Here is an 18594-nt window from a genome sequence, read left to right as displayed (position 1 = left end):
AGTGTCAAGCCATATCGAGTGAACAGCAGGGTTTGGTGGCTTCGGGGAGACATCCAGTTTTGGGATAGTGTGGTAGCAAGTAGCCCACATGCCTGACACCACTGCAGTTCGTAACGACTGTGAGATAACATCATTATTGATGACTCGAGAAACTATGTTGGGGAGCGCGTAAAGGTGTGATTCAAGATGAACTATCGACTGGACAACTCGACAGACATACAAGCGCGAGACCCTGGTCGAGGCCGATCCGTACCCATGCGGCGCGTTTCGTTGATGACCGTAATCTTTCATGTCATTAGAAATTCATCAATCGAAATCCTAGAATCTGGTCAGCATGTACTTTACTCCTTCGATCACGTGAATACTCACCACTTTGATGGCCTGAATGGTGTTTGGATGGTTTGTGTAAGTGATGATCAAGGTCTTGCCAGAAGGATCGAAGTACTGATGGGGTACTGCGGCATAGATGTTGCCGCCCTCCTGCACAGGCTTCGGCTTGTGCACCGTCATTGGCTCTGACCAAGGTCCTTCAGGGGTGAGTGCCGTTTTGAGCTTCTGTCTGTTAGCGCTGTGCTCTTTACCTCGACGCATAACTCACCAAGACCTGGCACGACCAGAAGTTGTCGCAATAAATGAACATGAAGCATTGATGATAGTTCGACCAGATAATCTGGCCTTGGTTGATTTGCCAGAATATGCTCTCCTTCTCACTCAATTGCTCACGCTTCAGCCTCTCGTGTTGCCACGACTCACCGTTCCAGTACTCGTACGAGTCAAGATTCGTAGCATCATCCTGTCTGACCCTGGTGAGGTAGACGAATGGACTGTCCTTAGCATGACCGTATGCATAGACGTAGCCGTCAACCTTCAAGGCACAGACGTCTCCATACCACGGTTCTGTCTCTCCGTCCCACCAGTATTTGCAGAGCCTTCTAGCTCTTGGGACAGGGTGAGGGCCAGTAGTATCGATAGAAACTTCAGCGACCCCAGCGCCTAGTAGATGATCCTTGAAGTCGGGTCGGTGGTTCAAAAGAAAATACAGAATGCCTGCTGCATGTCAGTACTGGCTTGTAGATGTGGCTGGGGTGACTTGCCTTTGCCGTGAGACGTCTCAACGATATTAGTGATGCCTAAAGCATATTTGCTTGAATCCTCGCCATATTCATCGGAAGGCATGAGTAAGCAGTGAGGATAGCCGCTGTTGTCCAACTTGGCGTCAAAGACCTGCGTGGGATCCTCGCATGCAATAGCACAAGAATTGCAAGTCATCCCTCGAAACTCATCACTGCCTCTGGCGTCCGTGAACATGGTGTCGCCATAGTTGATCAGGATGTAATCTCCCAGCTTTCCTTGGAATCCTAGATCTCGTTTCACGAGCGAAGATATGCTGGAAACGTTGCCTAGCTCGGTAACGTTCTGTATCTTGACTTCTCGAGCCTCTCCAGGGGATCCGTCGGCGGTACCACCACCCCCATCCCCAGCATTATGATTGCCCACCAGGAACAGATTTGGGGAGGCCGATGATGTCTTTTGTGAGCCGATGTTGGTATGAGTATCGTTACCGAAATGCTTCTTGAACTTTGAAGTAAGCTTGTCCATGTTGTGCGAAAGCAGAGAATAACATAGCAGAGAATAGAGGGGATAATTTATTGCTCCTCACAAAAGGTAAGAGGACAAGCGAGGCTACGCAAGGCTGATGCGTACATTGGCTTCGGGCAAAACCACTAGTTGGGAACTTAAGAAAGTGTAAGTGAAGATGCAGATGGCTTCCGCGCTTTGTATGTGCAGATCGAGATAGGCGAGCTGTTAGGCAACAAACTTCAATCGAGGGTTTGCGTCGCAGATGCAACCGCCAGTGCAAAAGAGCAGGAAGGTACGGTAACCCATCAGCATCATGATAAACCTCTGAACGGACCTCTTCGTTTCCAGCGAGCGGGACCGAGGTCGAACAGGAGCAGCGACTTTTCAGACATAGCTGCAGAGAAAGCCGGTCCCACGTTTGGTGGATGCGTGTCCAAGTCCATGGAATACCGCAGGATGCAGAAAGGCTACAACACTCCCACTGTAAATGCATGAACGAAAGACAGAAGTCTGCTTCTGGAGGAGACGCGTTCCTGAGAGCGCGGAAACACTCTTGTCTATTTTCGGACTAGCTTCGAGCGCCTTCCACACCAGGCTGAGCATTTCTACAGCAAGGCTACGGAATCGACTTCAAATTACTAGGGAACGTACCTCGATATCACTGTCCGTAGGAAAAGCATCGTCGGCACGTTCGTGCGCGGGACCAGGTTTGCAGTGTCACATGGTCTGTGTCCGGACCATATGTGTCAGTGAGCCGAACCACGCCCAGCCCTATCGACCCACGCTAAATGCAGAAAGAGCTGGCAGGCACAAAGTGAACTTTGGAAAGCGATGTCCTACTACTTCGTAGTCGTCTCGCCGACCGACACGCCATTGTTTGAGTATACCTTCGGAACCGCTAAAGCCGGCGGCAACGGTCAAGCGCACTTCCGCAATGGCGAGTCGTCACGATACATGAATCAATTCATTGTTCATGCCGCTATCGATGTGGTGGAGGAGGTGCAGTGGCTGACTCCGAACATGTGGCTCAAGGTAACCGACAGCTATGCTCCGACAAATTCCCATATCAGTTGTTTCATGACCGGAACAAATGTGCGTTTCATGCTTCTGCATCAACCTGGCGGTCCGGCAGCTGCTGCTGGAAGTAGGACCTCAACGCTTTCTTCAAGCTCAATAGCTCAAAACCCGACTAGTCCGCAAACAGAGGAAGCGCTTCGGCAGTTCATGACGGAAGTGTATGAGATTTGGGTTAAGACTCTAATGAATCCGTTCTACAAGATTGGTGACGAGATCAAGAGTCCTGTGTTTCGAGCTAGAGTCGCAGCTGCCGGCAGGAAATGGTTGTGAGTGTCCACGCACCACGAGGAAGATGACGAGACGAACGCAATTGCACCAGAGACTATCACGGTACCGCGCTTTGTCTACGCAGGGTCGGTGCATCAGCTGGAATTGTTTCACCTTGACAGCCTCGAAACCAGTACACCACCGGAGTATGCAGGCTATTGCTACAAAACGCGTCCACTTATCTGTAGTGGGAAAGCAACTTGAGCGTCGACCTTCGACTGCCTAAACCTGTTCTCAATAGAGCATCTAGAGCGCAAGCGGCACCCGATTCGGCGCAACACAGCCAAAACTTAGCCTAACAGACACCACAGTATGACCGCATTCACACAATGGCCAACATGGGCACAGCTAGCACTGCTCGTGCCTCTAGTCATGAGCTATGTGCCTATATATTTCGCATGCGCTCTTGTCAGCCAGTGTATCGAAGACCGGAAAGCGAAGCGTGCGCAACAGTACCGGAAGCTGGAGGGAGATGGCGCAGTCTGAGTGTAGTGACGGAGGAGATGGGGACCGGTGATGAGAGGCAGCTTGCGTGGCAGCCACCATGAATTGCAACAAACAGACGATGAGAACGACTCAGTATCACCGAAACTTGTCTGTGTTGCGTATCAGCCATGGAAGAGATACTTACGCAGCATCTTGATCATACACTCAACTTCCACGAGATGATGGTCTGTTAGCTTCGATAACCCAGTTGAAAAATTTTGTACTTCGGGTCGCGAAACCCTTCACTTCCTTCGATATGCCAAGCGCTGCTGTTCCAAATGTGATCGATCCTGTCACTGTTGTGACAGTGACGACAACAATTGACATATGCGCTTCCAATAGTGCAACGTCATCACAGACAACAAGTAACACAACAGACCCATCTCCTGCTTCCCTCTACAACGCGGGTTCTTCACTCGCACTGCCTTCCCCTCCGCAGGAAACGACCTGGACATCGCCAATGCCAGCTTCAGTCGTTTCTGCTTCGCCTGAACTTTCACCATCTGCAGACTCGAATCCAAGCTTCACGACTCCGACGATTCCGAACGCTGATCCTCCAACACCTATGAGTACGCCACAAGCCACATCCAACTCACCACTGTCCACCACTCCTCCCACATCCATAGCGACACCGCAAAACCCTGTATCGACCGCAACTCCTGCGCCAGCTTCAACGCTATCAACCCCAAAGCCACAGCAGCCCAGCGAACCTGAATCTATGCCTCCCTCCACACCTGCATTCACCGCGACTGCGTATACCCCCACCATGTACACTTCCCAGCCGACCCAGCCAGTTACACAGCCCGAGCCTGCACCAACTTCGATAGATTGGTCCCTCACTCACGAACCAGAAACCGTGTCTCCATCAAGCAGTTGCTACTGGACTGACCATGTCTGCAATGGCACCACCCGGTTGACGTTCACACCGCCTACGGTAACAATCACTGCGATCGCTACTGCAACGGCAACGGCTCCGCCTTCCACCACATATGAAACCACCTTCCAGAAGCGAACTGTGTCGCCTACCGTCGATGGGGTGTCCGCTCAACATATTTCATCAAGTCCTACTCCCAGTCTCATCGATAAGCCACCACAAGATCCAGATCTCCCCCGCGAAAGCGCAGTTCAAATCAGCAACGAAGGGTTCGGGCAAGCAAAAGGTGGAAAAGTCATGTCTCACTTCATCATACCAATCCTCATCTTCGTTGTTATCTTCACGTTCCTGATTGAGCGGCGGATTCGAGGTGTGGTGGGTGGTGTCACGCAGAATATGAGAGTGGAGAGGCGGAGGGCGAGGAGGCTGTGAGTAACATGCAGGGCTGGACTAAGCGCTATGTATGCACAGAAACGGAGCAAGAATGTACAAGCCGGTGGGCAGGACCACATCGGGAAGATCTCATGGATGGCTTTGGTACAAAGGAACTAGATTCGCAACTCGATCATGGTCATGTCTCAGCAGGGTCGTACTGTATCTCTTCGCGCATGGCTTGTGTTCGACTTTTGAGGCAGGCAGATTACGAGGCTCCTGAACAATATAGTAAACGTGAAGACGACACAAAGCGAGGAGAGAAGTCTCGTTGGTCCGCTTCAGTTCACATACGACTGCGAAGTATCTACATCTCCAACAGGTGGTTGACTTCCTCTCGAATTGCATCACTGACTGCTTGACTGACATCCACGCCCGTTAAGCTCACACGATCTCAGCGAATTGATGCTATCTTTGTTGCTACTTACCTCTAGCCCACCGCAACCGCCAACACGAAGCTCTATCCTTACCACAAAGTCGACTAAACGCAACGTCCTGTCCAGAGCCAAGCCCTCGCTGTGTTCAGACTCAACCCGGACAACACTGACAAAATCACCAACTCAGGAGAATCACCAGAAACGTCGTCCCTCAACACATCCTCTGATGATGCCCGCCGTTTGTCCGTCTCTCTCCTCCAGATTACGCCGAAATCATACTGTGGCACTCGTATTACACCCCGCCTGCATCAAGATTAGTCCTCGGTCAGAACACAGAGAAGAAGAGGCGGAGAAAAGAACGTACCCAAGACGCGCAACCCGGCGCGAAAACAAGCCACATTACCACCACCTGCAGCACAACAACCATCCCCGACGCAACCATCGCCAGCGCGAGAAGAAGTGGCATCCGGCGCGTTGCCTTCGTGTATTGTTCCTCAGCGATTGCTGCCCGCTCGTCCTCGCTTGGCATGTAACGACCGATGCGTGCGAGCAGCGGAGTTTTCTCCGATAGTTCGGATTGGTGTGGAGAGTGGACTGGTTTGAAGTAATCCGGATCAGCGTTAGGATCAAACTCAAACACACCTTCAGCTGCAGCTCCTAGCTCAACGTCCTCATCAGAGCTGCTGTCATCGAACACACCCAGCAACGATGGTAAACGATCAGCATGTGCGGGTGGGCAGTGGAGATCGACCTTCTCAATTTGAGTCGTGCTTGCATCGCCCTTTCCATCCTGTCTTTGGAGTAAGAAGATCGGTCTTGCATGCTCGGCCGCCTCCTCAATGCTGGGGAGTGTGTCTGTGTCTCCTGGGGATGCTGGTTCGTTGTCGTTGGGGATCTCGGTGAAGCGACTCCGATATCCTCTCAACGACGATGATTTTGGTCTTGGCGCGATTGGATTTGGATGTCTTGTCTTCTCACCACCCCCACTGAACGAGCAGCCGGAGCTGGTGGGTGTGGCTGTGGCTGTGGTTGCGTCTGCATCTGTGTCTCTCGCCCCACCTGTGACTGACCCTGCGAACTGCCCATCTCCGCCGGCGGGATGATCCCCAAATACTCCAATCCCATCTACCCCAGTTCCAGCAGCACCAGGCTGGTCAACGCCCCGCTGCGGTAAAGGATGAGCAGTTGGATCACGCGTTTGATCTGCTGCAGACATGTTGTTGTCGATTCGGGTGGGTTGGATTGGTGTTCGAGACGGTGTTGTTCGGTTGTGAGACGGTGGAGGAGGTTGGTTAGGTTGATCTCTGTTAGGGGGATGGTGGTGTTGTTCATCTTGTGTGGCCCTTGGGTGAATACTGGTATTGAGATGGGAGGAGTTCAGATGAGGGGTGTTCAAGACGTTGGGATGCGTGAGATGGGAGTTTGGTGTGGTTCATGAGTTTTGGCGACGGGGTAATTAGATGTGCATGGAATGGGTTGAGATCTGGTCGATGTAATTTCGGATAGGTTGTCCATTTTACTGCTGTAGGAAGGAGTGGGATGTCTTTATTGGCGAGAAACGTGGAGCTTGAGCCGCCGCGATATCGAAGTGTTCTGCTCCCATCGTGATGGGCGGTCCGGGGAGGCGACGTGGTTATGCTCGTTGTAATTTCGACTGTCACCTAGGGGACACAGAGCGTGGCTGTCGAAACATTGGTGATATTGCTGGATGTGGAAAGGATGTCCTATACGACAAGGTGTATTGTGGAAGGAATAGCTCTCTTTCGTGGTACAGGTTATCCCGATGGGGACTCGAATCTTCAAAGCCCGCTGCAAAACGTCTTGAGATATTTCACACAATACCACATGAAAACCGAACTTGAAGACAGGGTATCTCGAAAATGTACAAAATCATCAATCATACAGATCATCCCTGGGAGCATCTCACATCCCCCTAAACTGATTCTTCGACGCACTCCTCCTATCACCTCTCTTCTCCGACCGTCCAGCATCAAATTGTACCTTCCCTTTCCTCTTCGATGCCGGCTCAAATGTTATACTCTTCTCACCAACCACACCGCCACCACCGGAATTTCTGTCTCTCCCGCCAGGCTTGAACGTCGCAGCTCGATCACCAAAAGACCTATCCTGTTGCGTTCGTCCCCCAGCTCTAGGCCCTGCTTTCGAGGACGATACCTGCATTGACATACCAGCTGGTTTCGGCTTGTTCTTCCTCTTGTCCGGTCTGCGCTTGTAATCCGCGCTTGATATGCGATTGTCTTTTTCGCCGACCTTGCGATGTGCAAAGTCATCCTCCGAGGCGGAGTCCTCGTCACTCGAACCTGGCACTTCGTCGACCATATCCTCTTCCACGGCTGTCAAACCCCGTTCATGATCAAGATTACTCCGTGGCTGCACCTCGACCTTCGTGCTAGGATTAATACTCTGGAACTCCCTGCTCGCCTCATCAACCACAAAGTCATCCATCTCGAACATCTTCGCGAAACGTGAGTCAACGAGGAGACCTTTGTCGTCCGTCGCGGCCTCAACAGCAGCCGCCTCGTCGCCTCCCTGCTTGAGGACTTTCTGTGCACGGCGTTTCTCATTAAGCGCTTCTTTCTCGAGGATGCGCTCCGCGAGTTTACGGTTGACCTTCGCGGTAACTTTCTTCTGTCCTCTGATCCTACTCTCGCGCTCTTTGTCGATCTTCTCTTGTACACGTTTTGCGCGCTCTTCCTCGTAGGACGTCGGGTTCGCGATGAGTCGTGCCTCCTCGTAGAGTTTCTGCGCGACGAAGTAACCGTGCATATATGGCCTTAGCAGATTCGTCTTTCCAACCAGATGATCCAGATTGAGTGTCCGAAGTTGCGGCGCGGTAAGGAACTTGAAATTATCGTAGACTTCGCCTGTCTTCCGACTCGAATTTGCATATGCGTTTGGATCGTTCGGGTCATCGGCCATCTCCTCGACGATATTGTCTAGGAAGGCGCACCATTTTGGTGCTGGACCGAGTTGTGGTATGAGGAAGGCGTGTTGTTGGCGGCCTTCGTTCGCGGTAAGGATCATGCCTGTGTCGGGACACCATGCTGTGCAATTTATGTCGACGTCTGGCTCGATGGAGGTCCACGGGGTACCGGAGGATTCTTCCCAGATCTTGAGGATGCGTTTGTCGGCGGAAAGAATTTTGGGGTTTGAGTCAGCGGAGCGGGTTGTGCTGTTTGGGGTGAGGAACTGGACGTGTTGGATTGGGTAGTCGTAGCCTTGGTCTTTCTTCAAGGTTGGGATTGGTGAGCGAAGGTCGTAGAGGTAGATGAGGCCTGTGGATGTTCCTACTGCGTTTTTAATGCCTGAGCGGTGGAAGTCCATTGCTGTTACTTCTGGTCTTGTGCCGAATTCGGCAGGGACTGTCAATGTTGCGACTCGAGTCCGTACGCGAGGATCCCAGTATTCGACTGTTCCTAGTGTTGTTCCGAATGCGACCAGACCGTGGCTCTCCTGCGCAACAGCACCTGTGTTGACACCGCCAACCCGGATACCGCCTTGCATGGCACCGCCACCTGAACTTGTCATGTCGTCTCCTCCTACGTCGACCTCGAATTCATTCATAAATCTCCCCAGCTCCAGGTTTATCCTGAACACTTCGCCCATACCGTTTCCGTTGACTCCCACAGCTGGTACGAACAGATCCGTACTACTCTTATCATATATCAAATCCCGTCCATATCTCGGTATTCTCAGCGAGTAATGACACCCTCCTGGCGTATGAAACTCGATACTCCGATCTTCCTGCAAATGCACACTCTTGCTGTAATCACTGCTCAGAAACAAAAATGTCTTATTTATTGTATCTGTATGGCGCGCCCATGACAGCGCAAGGTTAGGTAGGTAGTGTGTATGTATCTGTGGCTTGTATGTGCCCGTGCTCATGACCCACTCGCCATCGTCCGATACACGCACGCAATGTGATGCTTCTCCAAATTCGAAGTCTTGGAGCAGTTCGATGTGGTTTGCGTAGTCATGGCCTTTCTTTCTCTTTTTATTTTTGACCCAGTCGGGAATGTTGCCGCTTGCTGAGGTGCCGGCTACTGTGTATACGGGCACCGCAGAGTTGGTAAGTTTCATGGTGGTGGGAGGGTGGCCTGTGGCCAGGAACGGTGGAGGAAACGTTCCAGGAAGTGTGGTAGGTGATGGGTTTTCTGTGGTATACTGTCAGCGGGAACTCCCCTCGATAGATGTTCTGCGACGTAGCCTTACCTTGGAATAGCAGTTTTGCAATCTCGTTGCTTCGGCGCGATGGCCTTAGAAAGAAAACTTAGTGCAAACAGTGCAAATATGGAGAATGGTCAGGCACTCCGGTAGATCTAGCGGCGAATCTAGCTCCGGGGTCTTGCTTGGCGTTTCAGGTTGCTGGGGGCCGCCGGGCGTTGTTGACAGAAACATCATGCGGATTTATGATGATGTTTAGTTATTCTACCATTGCACGACGACAACTTCCCCAGCCAGCGACAACACGATTATACTAACATAACAGGTACGATTCGACGACATTGTATGCGACACAGATCAGATCCGACTATACGCCAATTCGACTTCGACACCATTGCGACACCAGAAGTCCAAATTCAGGCACAGCGATAAACAACACACATGGACTCAAATCAACGACCAGGCCTGTAAAAAAGATAGCACGAGAACAGCGACAGTTGAACGGCCAATAAAGACACAAAAACTTCTATCGAACTGTAATGCCAGGCTCGGAGAGGTCGATGCCGTCATCGCCAGCACCTGGCGCATCCCCTGAAGAATCGCTAAAGTTCTACAAGACACAATACGAATTCCTTGAGGCCGAGCTTGCAGACTTTCAAGCCTCGAGTAAGGACCTCGAAGCAGAACTTGAGCGAGATATTGAACAGGCCGAAAAGCGCGAAAGGAAACTCAAGGAGCAAGCCGAAGACCTACGCTATCAAGTCGACGAGTGGAAGGAGAAACACAAACAAGCTAAGAGCGAGGCCGGTGCTGCTCAGGCTTCGCTGGAAAGAGAGGTCAAGACTTTGCGACAAGAGAACCTGACATTGCGACAGCAACTGCGCGACATTGAGGTAGCCAACGATGATTTCGAACGAAAGCAGAGGACTACTGAGGTGTCCTTGGAGGACATGGAGTCCAAAGCCAACCAGGCCATCGAGAGAGCAGTAATTCTAGAAGAGGAGGTCAAAATTGGCGAGCAGGAACGAGAGTCTCTGCGCATTGAGACCCAAAGGCTCAAGGACGAGTTCTCCGACTACCGAGTAGAAACGGAGATTGTGAGGAAGAAGCTTGAGAAGGCAGAAGAAGTCCTGGCAACCAAGAGAAGATCTCTTACAATCAGTCCGAATGTTGTTGCCGCTTCGCCGAGATCAGAATTGTCCCCAACAACAACCGAAGCATCAGCTCCGTCATTCGACACACCACCAGCGAAGGCGGCCACTTCCTCGAGCGTCTCGGACACCCCCACGCCTCCTTCACCATCTGCATCAGAGAAAGTGCCTGCAACACCGCAGCCATTTGCTACGCCCGTCGCACCCAAATCCAGGCTCTCCATAGCTTCCACGAATGCTACACCACGACAGCCGCCACTATCAGCCAGAGTCAACGGCCACGCACGAGGTTCATCCATCGCCATTTCAAGCAGAACCCAAGGAGGCACAGCCGTCCGACAAAGCTTCGGCAAGGGAGGCATCCCAACACGACAGTCTAACATCCCATCCGGTCTTCCCAAATCATCCTCCATCCTTCAACTGCGTAATCTGCGAGGGAAGATGCAAAATTTGGAAGAGCGAGTACACAAAGCAAGGTCCAAATTACCAGCACCCACCGACACACCCCCAAGAGGCTCACCGAGAAGTGGTTCTGCTCTCAGCAATCACATACCAGCATCAGTTACCATGCGCAGTAGCCGTAAAAAGGGCACAGGCAGCATACTCAGTGGACAAGACTTAGACGAAGTTCCAGCCACACCTTCATTGCAGCGACCAAGATCAAGCCGTCAGTCTGCTGGACGGCCAGGCTCACCGACCAGAACAAGTATGGCAGCTCCGCCGAGACCTTCAAGTCGAACCAGCGCCGTCTCTAATCGAGCTTCAATGAGCCATTATCAGCCCGGCCACAGCAGACCAACAAGTCGAGCAAGCACATCTGGCCTACGGTCTTTAGCCAACGGTAACAGCTACGCACCTAATGCCAGCACGGACCGAGTACGGCCACACTCAAGTCTGAGCAGTCACGGTGGAGGACACGATGGTGCATTCGATGAAGATCTCGAGGATAGTAGTATGGATATGTCGGGTGCCACACCCCGCAGAAGTACTTATGCTAAACGCACAAGTGATGTCGGCACATCAATACCGACTTCTGGTGCTGTCAAGAGGACGAGTCTAGGCGGCAGCAGTAGGTTGCCTGCCCTGACGAGGCGGCAGAGTTCTGGCATACCTTTTGCTGAGGGGCGGCCACCGTCACGGTCTACGCTGGGCGGTGTGAAGGAGGGAAATCAGGGCGATGATAATGAGACGTTTTGATGAGTTATGAGTTTACGTGGTATGAATGAGATTCATGACTTAAATGAGCAGGACTTTTATTTCCATGTGCAATCATCTTCTTCATGGTGTTTGGTGATGTTCTGAGACTTCCGTGGAGGATTTACTTTTCCTGATTTGCAATTCCGGTAACTTTTCGCTTCAGCATCTGAAAGCGCACGATGACCTGCTCTCGTTACCATATCTCACGAAGTTCAGGCATAAATAGACGTCCTCCTCCCAGAAAGGGATCCGGCACTGCCACCACTGCTGTCGTCGACATGCTTCGACCGACGAAAGCTTGACGGTCGACCATCGGAAAGAGAAGCCTGGACTTGGTCTCGAACCAGGGATTTTGCCGGAATTGAGATTAACGAGGCGTCGATCATTGTTGTGAATGATGTCATCGCAGTTCACTCTTTACTCACTCTTCCCCATCGTGGGGAAAGGGCAGCAGAAATCTATATCATTATCCAGTCCCTCACACCTTCTGTCTGCTACCAGAGCCTTTGTAGTAACCAATCTCACAAATATAACTCATCATGGCTACCCACGGATCACTCCCACACCGGACGAATACCGTCTCGACGCAGAACACTGGCTATACATCTGACGATGATGCGGTGCCTACCAACGACCCGTCGAGCACTCTCGGTCTACTTGAAGAAAGGTTACAAGCATGGAAGCATATGACCGCCTACCTAGAAGACTATGCTAAGGCTGTCGCAAAGGACCAGCACTCGCAGAGCAAGGATTCGGAGAAGATATTGAAGACCCTGAACCACCCTCTCAAGGAGGGCCACCACTTTGATCAATCACTTGGTGGTGTAGCAGGACTCTTCGAGAATCTACGAGCGAACACTCAGGCTCAAAGCCAGCTCTACGCTGAGACGGAAAAGAACCTCACTGGCAATGTCTTGCCCATTCTGGAGAGACTACACAAAGAGATCAAGTCCAAGCGCAAGGAGCTTGACGCTGGCGCAGGCAAGCAAAGCAAGGCAGTCGACCATGCCCGAAACTCCTCTCAGAAGCATATTGAAATGCTGGGCCAGCACACCGCTACTTTTGATTCGACTGGCGGCAAGACTACAGCTGCTAATGATCCATATGTCCTCCAGCGTGGTGTCTGGCACAGACTCAACAAGCAGTTGGCCGAAGAAAACAATCACCGCTCTGACCTTATCAACATTCAGAACAACTTCCAGCAATTCGAGAACCATGTCATCAATACTGTCCAAAACTTCTTCAACACCTTTAATTCCATCATGGCCAATCAAGCCGATCGCTCAAAGGCCATGTATGGCGACGTAGCAAAGACAGCCGGTGGCATCGATCCCAACTTCGAGTGGAATGGTTTCGCCAAGCGGAATGGCCATGTCCTAATTTCACCCAACAGTCCAGCACGCACAATCGACACAGTGAGCTTTCCCAACCAGGGTCACCGTGCCACAAAGGCTCTCATCGAAGGGAGTTTGGAGCGGAAATCCAAGATGGGTGCCCTCGGCGGCCACAAAGCAAACTACTACGCTGTAACCCCAGCAGGATATATGCACGAGTACAAGGACAACGACAACTTCCGCAGTGACCCAGTCCCCGAGCACTCTTTGTACCTCCCAGATTGCGTCATCGGTGCAGTTGATGGCCAGAAGTTCACCATCAAGGGCAAGGATAGCAGCGGAAGCAAGTTCACTCAGAAATTGAGCATGTCCTCCGAATACACATACTTAGCTCACACACCCGGCGACGCCCAGCAGTGGCACAGCGTCATTGCATCTGTCTGCGCAGGCACGACGAACAGTCTACCAAATTCACCAACAAGTCCAACAGATATGCAGAACCAGATTCCGAGTAACCTGAACACCACTGCTGCACAGCAGCAGTCCGGTACGACTGGTACAGGCATGCAACAGCAACAGCCAGGCGTCGCGGGCCACGACATGGCATCTCCAACCTCAGCTGGTGGTGCTGGATACGGATCGCAGCCATCCTCAGCGACTGGTGCCGCTCCGCCGGCCTTCCAACAACAAACAGGTACGCTGCCACAATCGGCGACACATCCAGATGCCAAGTACTGATTGCCGCAGGAATGCCTACTCAACAACAAGGTGGACTGTCTGCGCCCCAGCAGGAAAGCGGTGTTGCGAGGTCGGGGTCATATCACATCAGTCCGCAGCAGAATGAGTTGGAGGCTAGGAGGTATTGATTGCTGGTCCGTAGCGTTCGTGTTTTCGGAACCTGCTTGATAGCAGATGTTGATGCCGCATAGCATAGAAGCATTAATGAGATACCCACTGCACGAATGATGCGTCGACATGTAGCTATACCCCCCTCACTCCTACCAAGTTCGCAGACGCAAAACACTCCATTGTGTCTACTCCGTGACACCACTACCTAGTCTTCTTATTTATTGAGCCCCATTAGCAGACGCCGACTGAGCGTAGTGCTCGATCAGACTTGATATCTCCTTCCCTGCATACGCCAAGATATTGCTTGATGGGGAAGCGGCTTCCCCAAATGTGGAAACTCCGCAATACGACCTCCTTTGACCGTCACGTTCGTTGGAGCTTTCTGTCCCATCAACCTTCGCGCCGCTGGTTCTGTCACGTACCAGCCGCCTGGGTGGTAAACCATCTTCAGCTTCGATGACACGACTGATCTGTTACAGTGCTACTGCTAATCGATCGAAGAGTTTTACTACCCACTGTACGATGGACTGAGCCAAAACTTCGATGTTATGAGCCGATCGTTCTGAACGAGGAGGCGACCCATACTCAACCCGGGCTTCTATCATCATGCCACCACGCGAATTATTCTACCCACACACCTATACACTTCGTGACGCTTCTTTCCTTCTAGACAAGTATCTAGTGCCCTAGTCTCAAAGCATGGTGAAATCCTTGGCTTTCGACACTACTTCCAAGATTGACAGAAAAGGATGATTCGATTTGTTGGTAGCGACAGTGATGGGCTGCCACAGAAGCGCAGCCAGTCACTTCGAGCCTGTGTGCATTGCCGGAAGCGAAAGGTACCGGCTCCAACTTCGTCACATAATCACCAGAATTGATGTACTAAAGTGGTCAGAAACGATGCACTCACGGTTCTAATCTCGGCTCAGCTTCTGCAAAGACTAACAGACTCTATGTGTCGGAAACACCTCGTTCAGTGCCACCCCATCAATTAGCTACCAAAGCAGGTCGTCGAACAGCCTCGCGTTCCGAGGGTACGGACACATTAGGAGCAGCCTTTGCATGCCCAACCGGGGAAAATGCTGACGCTGAGGGCGTGGACAACAGCGACATTGAGCGACGCTTCGTTGGTGACCTCAGCCCAGAAAGTACATTTCTTGCAGCCACAAGCCCGGAGGCCACACTGCACTCGGACAATGACAAAGTCGGAGTCTGGCTTCCCCCAAGAGTCCTTCAAGGAAGCTGCTCACGAACGAATAGTAGTGCAGCAATATACTCACCTACTGCTGATCTTCCAGTGTCCAATATCTTCTTAACATTGATGCAACGCTACTGTCAGGAATTGCTCCCACCGCCTGCCCATTATGCAGCGTTGCATTTGATATATACCCAGGAAGTTCACCCATTCTTTCCAGCTATTGATCTGAACAGCTTCGGTGGTATCTCGTACGATGATTCGCCCGCTAAGCGCGTGGTCAAGCAAGCAATCTGCTTGGCTGCAAGCACCAGCCCGAGGGCAACATCTCACTTGCAGTTGGCAAGAATTGACACAAGCAATGGTGGATTTGGTCAGGACGCTCCAAACATTTTCGCAGACCGAATATCATCCGCTATCTTGACTTCTGTGAATATGGGACTCGTCAAAGACCGCATGGTGATAGCACAAATCTTGAGCATTTTAGCATTATTCAGCCAATTCTCACATCGGTCCGACCTTTCTGCAGAAGTGGCGGCACGGGTGGTCAGCCATGCACAGACAGTTGGGCTTCATCTCCAAGCACCGCCTACCAGGAAGGATCCGGAATATCTTACCACGTTGTTCTGCTGTGTTTGGGCCGTGGACAGGCTGAATGCCGCATTCCAGGGCCGCCCGACCTTGTTGCACGAACATGACTTCGGAAGGGATATGAGCAACTCTATATCTGCTCAGGCAGGATGCTTTCGACTCTTGTTGAGGATTCTTTTGCAGCTCGACAACATCTTTGCATTGTATCGGCCGACGAGTTCTGAGCCGTCCAGTACTGAGGGAGGTGGTAGTTTTCCTTCCTTTGAAAACTTGCTTCATGAATGCGATGCTGCGCGAGTGCCTTCAGCTCTACTTGGTATGTACGGGAATGCTTTCTTTCACGTCATCCGAGCTGACAAATCCCTAGCGACCGTCGAAACTCTTTACCATGCCGTGGTCGTGCTTTCATTTCGAGCAAAATCCACGACCAAAGATTGTTCTCCGCTAGACGTTCGCGAGACACTCTCCGCTACGAGCATTGTTTCTATCATCGGGACAGAGTTTCAGGGCCAAATGTCGCACATGCCCTTCGTGCCCTATGCTCTATCGCTTTCGTTGCGGGTCTTCTACCGTGGACTGCGGTTCAGCAGCAAATCCACCTTCAGCCGCACCAGGGTGCGCAAGCAACTGTTAAATGCCTGCGAGCTGCTGCGAATCACCTTCAGCGACGGCTTTCCGTCAGCCATCAAGGTCGCTGACCTCGCTGAGCAGATCGTCAGAGAGATGGACAAGGTATACACGAATATCCTTCAGCAACATAGCGCCTCACGAGCGAATTCTGAACCTGCGAACGTGGAGTCCCAGCAAATACCTGCAAGCCCCATAGTACCTAGCAGTGGGCCAGCACAACCATCGGAGAGCTCAAGCATGACGCCGCATGAGTTTACTGCCTTCGAGGACCTCCCAGACCTAGATATCTTCGAATATTTCGACTCGGACTTCGACCTCGATGCGATAGATGCGGCGCTGATCGAAAACATGGCTCTGTCGTTACCGCCTATCGGTGGCGAAGGCTCCACTTGGCAGCAGTTGGAAGGAAGTGGAACGGGTTGAGACTGGGCGGGCAATCAGACGAATTAGGAAGCTCCGCCATAGAGAGACGGTCTCTTGCCCCTTTCGGAACAGTCATATGGTGTACCCGAGGCCCCTCATCGACCTGGTATATCAGAAGCGGCACCACCGAAATAAGACACCGTATCCTCAGCAACTCACTCGACGTCTAAGACCGTCCTTGACCACATCCACTATGTTGGTTCAATGTAAGCACCGCTCCCTATTACACGATATTGGCTTGAACGAACGCTGACCTGTGCTAGTCTTGGCTGTTGCCCTCGTTGTTATCGTCTTTCTACAACCGCTCGTTTCGTATGCCACGGATGGAAACAAATTACGCCAGTTCCCTTCACCATCTTTCGCCGGGCTCTCCAGTCTTTGGCGCATTTACAAGAACCTCCAGTACAAGCATTACTTGGCCATCCACGAAGCACACAAGATTCTAGGTACTCATGTCCGCATCGCTCCGAACCACCTGTCAATCTCGGATCCCCAAGCCCTTCAAGACATCTACGGCCATGGCGCAAATTTTCTGAAGGACGCCTGGTACGATGGAGGTGCTGGCGAATATCGCCACATGGCGGATGCAAGAGTCAAAGCAGAGCATCAAGCAAAGCGGAAACTCCTCGCTCATGTCTTCGCCCCAAAAACCATTGCCAACCTCGAGCCTGTCATCTCAGCCACCGTAGCCAGACTGCTAGCACAGATCGAGAAAGCAGCCGATTCTACCTCAAGCATAAATATGAGGCGATATCTCAACTACTTCACCATCGATGTGTTCTCGAGTATTCTCTATGGGAACTCGCTGGGCTGTCTTCAAAGGGGTAACGATATGGTCGATGCGGAGACAAAAGATGGGAAAGTGTACACAATACCCTTCATCAAATCGCTACACGACGCCGTGCATATTAACACCGTGCTTGGCATGGAAGCACCCCTCCTCCCTCTAACAAAGAGACTATTCTCCTTTCACTCACACAAAAAAGCAGGCGCAGACTACGACAACATCATCTACCACAACACGGTCAGGCGACTGCAGGCCGCCAACACCGACTGTGCCTCCACCTCCGACGTCTTCTCAAAGCTCCTCACCAACAACAAAGGAGAGCCCCTAGGCCTGTGCCTCGGTGAGCTCCTCGCAGAGGGCAGCGTAATGATGAACGCCGGCACAGATACCACCGCGGCTGCCCTCACAAACACAATCTACCTCCTGTACAAGCATCCGTACGTCCTTACTAAACTGCGACAGGAGCTAGACGAAGCCACAGACAACACAACCATTCCAAGCTACGACAGCCTATCTCACCTCCCCTACCTACGCGCCTGCGTCGAGGAGTCCCTCCGCCTCCGACCCCCAAGCTCAATGGGTCTACCCCGCGTCGTACCACCCGGCGGCCGCACAATCGCAGGAAAATTCATCGAGGAAGGCACAACAGTCAGTGTGCCAACTTACACGCTCCTTCGGGATCCCGTCGCATTCGAGAATCCAGACGAATACAATCCTGATCGATGGATCAACGGCGACAAGGAGATGATGGCCAGGGCACACTTCCCGTTCAGTACGGGACCCAGAGCGTGTATTGGGAGGAATATTTCGTATTTTGAGCAGTTGGTTGTTATTGCGGCGGTGGTGAAGGGGTGGGATTTTGAGTTTGTGGAGGGGGGGTTTGAGTTGGAGACGATTGAGAGGTTTAATTCGAATCCGGGGGAGATGGTGATGTGGGTTAGGAGGCGTGAGGGTGCTTGAGGGTCTGTCTTCTACGGGATCTGTCGGTGCTGTGATTTTACTGAGTCATGGGAGGCTACCATTGCTCCCAGCTTGTCGATACGATGTATCCAAGAGCGTGGAAGATACAGCACGAACTCGCGGGCTTAGCAACCGTGATTGAACAGATCTCTATTACGGTCGCTGTCATCGATATTCATGATGTTGAGCTCACCTCGT

At 51.9% G+C, this 18594-nt stretch overlaps 9 protein-coding genes across 9 annotated transcripts; 6 read left to right on the top strand and 3 right to left on the bottom strand.

Annotated features, from left to right (window-relative positions):
* Nucleotides 1-306: 306 nt before the first annotated feature.
* On the bottom strand, nucleotides 307-1599 carry PMZ80_000080 (uncharacterized protein; the record flags this gene model as incomplete). The annotated part of the gene is made up of 4 exons (XM_064868534.1): nucleotides 307-318; nucleotides 370-555; nucleotides 599-993; nucleotides 1041-1599. The coding sequence occupies 4 exons, from the start codon at nucleotides 1597-1599 to the stop codon at nucleotides 307-309; spliced, it is 1152 nt and encodes a 383-aa protein (XP_064734031.1).
* Nucleotides 1600-2412: 813 nt separating this feature from the next.
* Nucleotides 2413-2928, top strand: TRS20 (TRAPP subunit; the record flags this gene model as incomplete). The annotated part of the gene is made up of 1 exon (XM_064868533.1): nucleotides 2413-2928. The coding sequence occupies one exon, from the start codon at nucleotides 2413-2415 to the stop codon at nucleotides 2926-2928; it is 516 nt and encodes a 171-aa protein (XP_064734030.1).
* Nucleotides 2929-3871: 943 nt separating this feature from the next.
* On the top strand, nucleotides 3872-4717 carry PMZ80_000078 (uncharacterized protein; the record flags this gene model as incomplete). The annotated part of the gene is made up of 1 exon (XM_064868532.1): nucleotides 3872-4717. The coding sequence occupies one exon, from the start codon at nucleotides 3872-3874 to the stop codon at nucleotides 4715-4717; it is 846 nt and encodes a 281-aa protein (XP_064734029.1).
* A 650-nt stretch (nucleotides 4718-5367) lies between these two features.
* Nucleotides 5368-6310, bottom strand: PMZ80_000077 (uncharacterized protein; the record flags this gene model as incomplete). Its single annotated transcript, XM_064868531.1, has 2 exons — nucleotides 5368-5397; nucleotides 5459-6310. The coding sequence occupies 2 exons, from the start codon at nucleotides 6308-6310 to the stop codon at nucleotides 5368-5370; spliced, it is 882 nt and encodes a 293-aa protein (XP_064734028.1).
* A 707-nt stretch (nucleotides 6311-7017) lies between these two features.
* Nucleotides 7018-9195, bottom strand: ENP2 (Small ribosomal subunit biogenesis; the record flags this gene model as incomplete). The annotated part of the gene is made up of 1 exon (XM_064868530.1): nucleotides 7018-9195. One exon carries the CDS (start codon nucleotides 9193-9195, stop codon nucleotides 7018-7020), a length of 2178 nt encoding a protein of 725 aa, XP_064734027.1.
* A 623-nt stretch (nucleotides 9196-9818) lies between these two features.
* NDE1_1 (NADH:ubiquinone oxidoreductase) lies at nucleotides 9819-11627 on the top strand (the record flags this gene model as incomplete). The annotated part of the gene is made up of 1 exon (XM_064868529.1): nucleotides 9819-11627. One exon carries the CDS (start codon nucleotides 9819-9821, stop codon nucleotides 11625-11627), a length of 1809 nt encoding a protein of 602 aa, XP_064734026.1.
* A 539-nt stretch (nucleotides 11628-12166) lies between these two features.
* On the top strand, nucleotides 12167-13699 carry PMZ80_000074 (uncharacterized protein; the record flags this gene model as incomplete). The annotated part of the gene is made up of 1 exon (XM_064868528.1): nucleotides 12167-13699. The coding sequence occupies one exon, from the start codon at nucleotides 12167-12169 to the stop codon at nucleotides 13697-13699; it is 1533 nt and encodes a 510-aa protein (XP_064734025.1).
* Nucleotides 13700-16118: 2419 nt separating this feature from the next.
* Nucleotides 16119-16649, top strand: PMZ80_000073 (uncharacterized protein; the record flags this gene model as incomplete). The annotated part of the gene is made up of 1 exon (XM_064868527.1): nucleotides 16119-16649. One exon carries the CDS (start codon nucleotides 16119-16121, stop codon nucleotides 16647-16649), a length of 531 nt encoding a protein of 176 aa, XP_064734024.1.
* A 193-nt stretch (nucleotides 16650-16842) lies between these two features.
* PMZ80_000072 (uncharacterized protein) lies at nucleotides 16843-18396 on the top strand (the record flags this gene model as incomplete). Its single annotated transcript, XM_064868526.1, has 2 exons — nucleotides 16843-16855; nucleotides 16913-18396. The coding sequence occupies 2 exons, from the start codon at nucleotides 16843-16845 to the stop codon at nucleotides 18394-18396; spliced, it is 1497 nt and encodes a 498-aa protein (XP_064734023.1).
* Between the last annotated feature and the right edge of the window lie 198 nt (nucleotides 18397-18594).

This window comes from Knufia obscura (genome assembly GCF_036327395.1).
Source record: "Knufia obscura strain CCFEE 5817 isolate CBS 148926 chromosome Unknown scaffold_1, whole genome shotgun sequence".
Classification (NCBI taxonomy): domain Eukaryota; kingdom Fungi; phylum Ascomycota; class Eurotiomycetes; order Chaetothyriales; family Trichomeriaceae; genus Knufia; species Knufia obscura.
The sequence above is the reverse complement of the archived record's forward strand: the minus strand, read 5'-3'. Positions and strand labels throughout refer to the sequence as shown.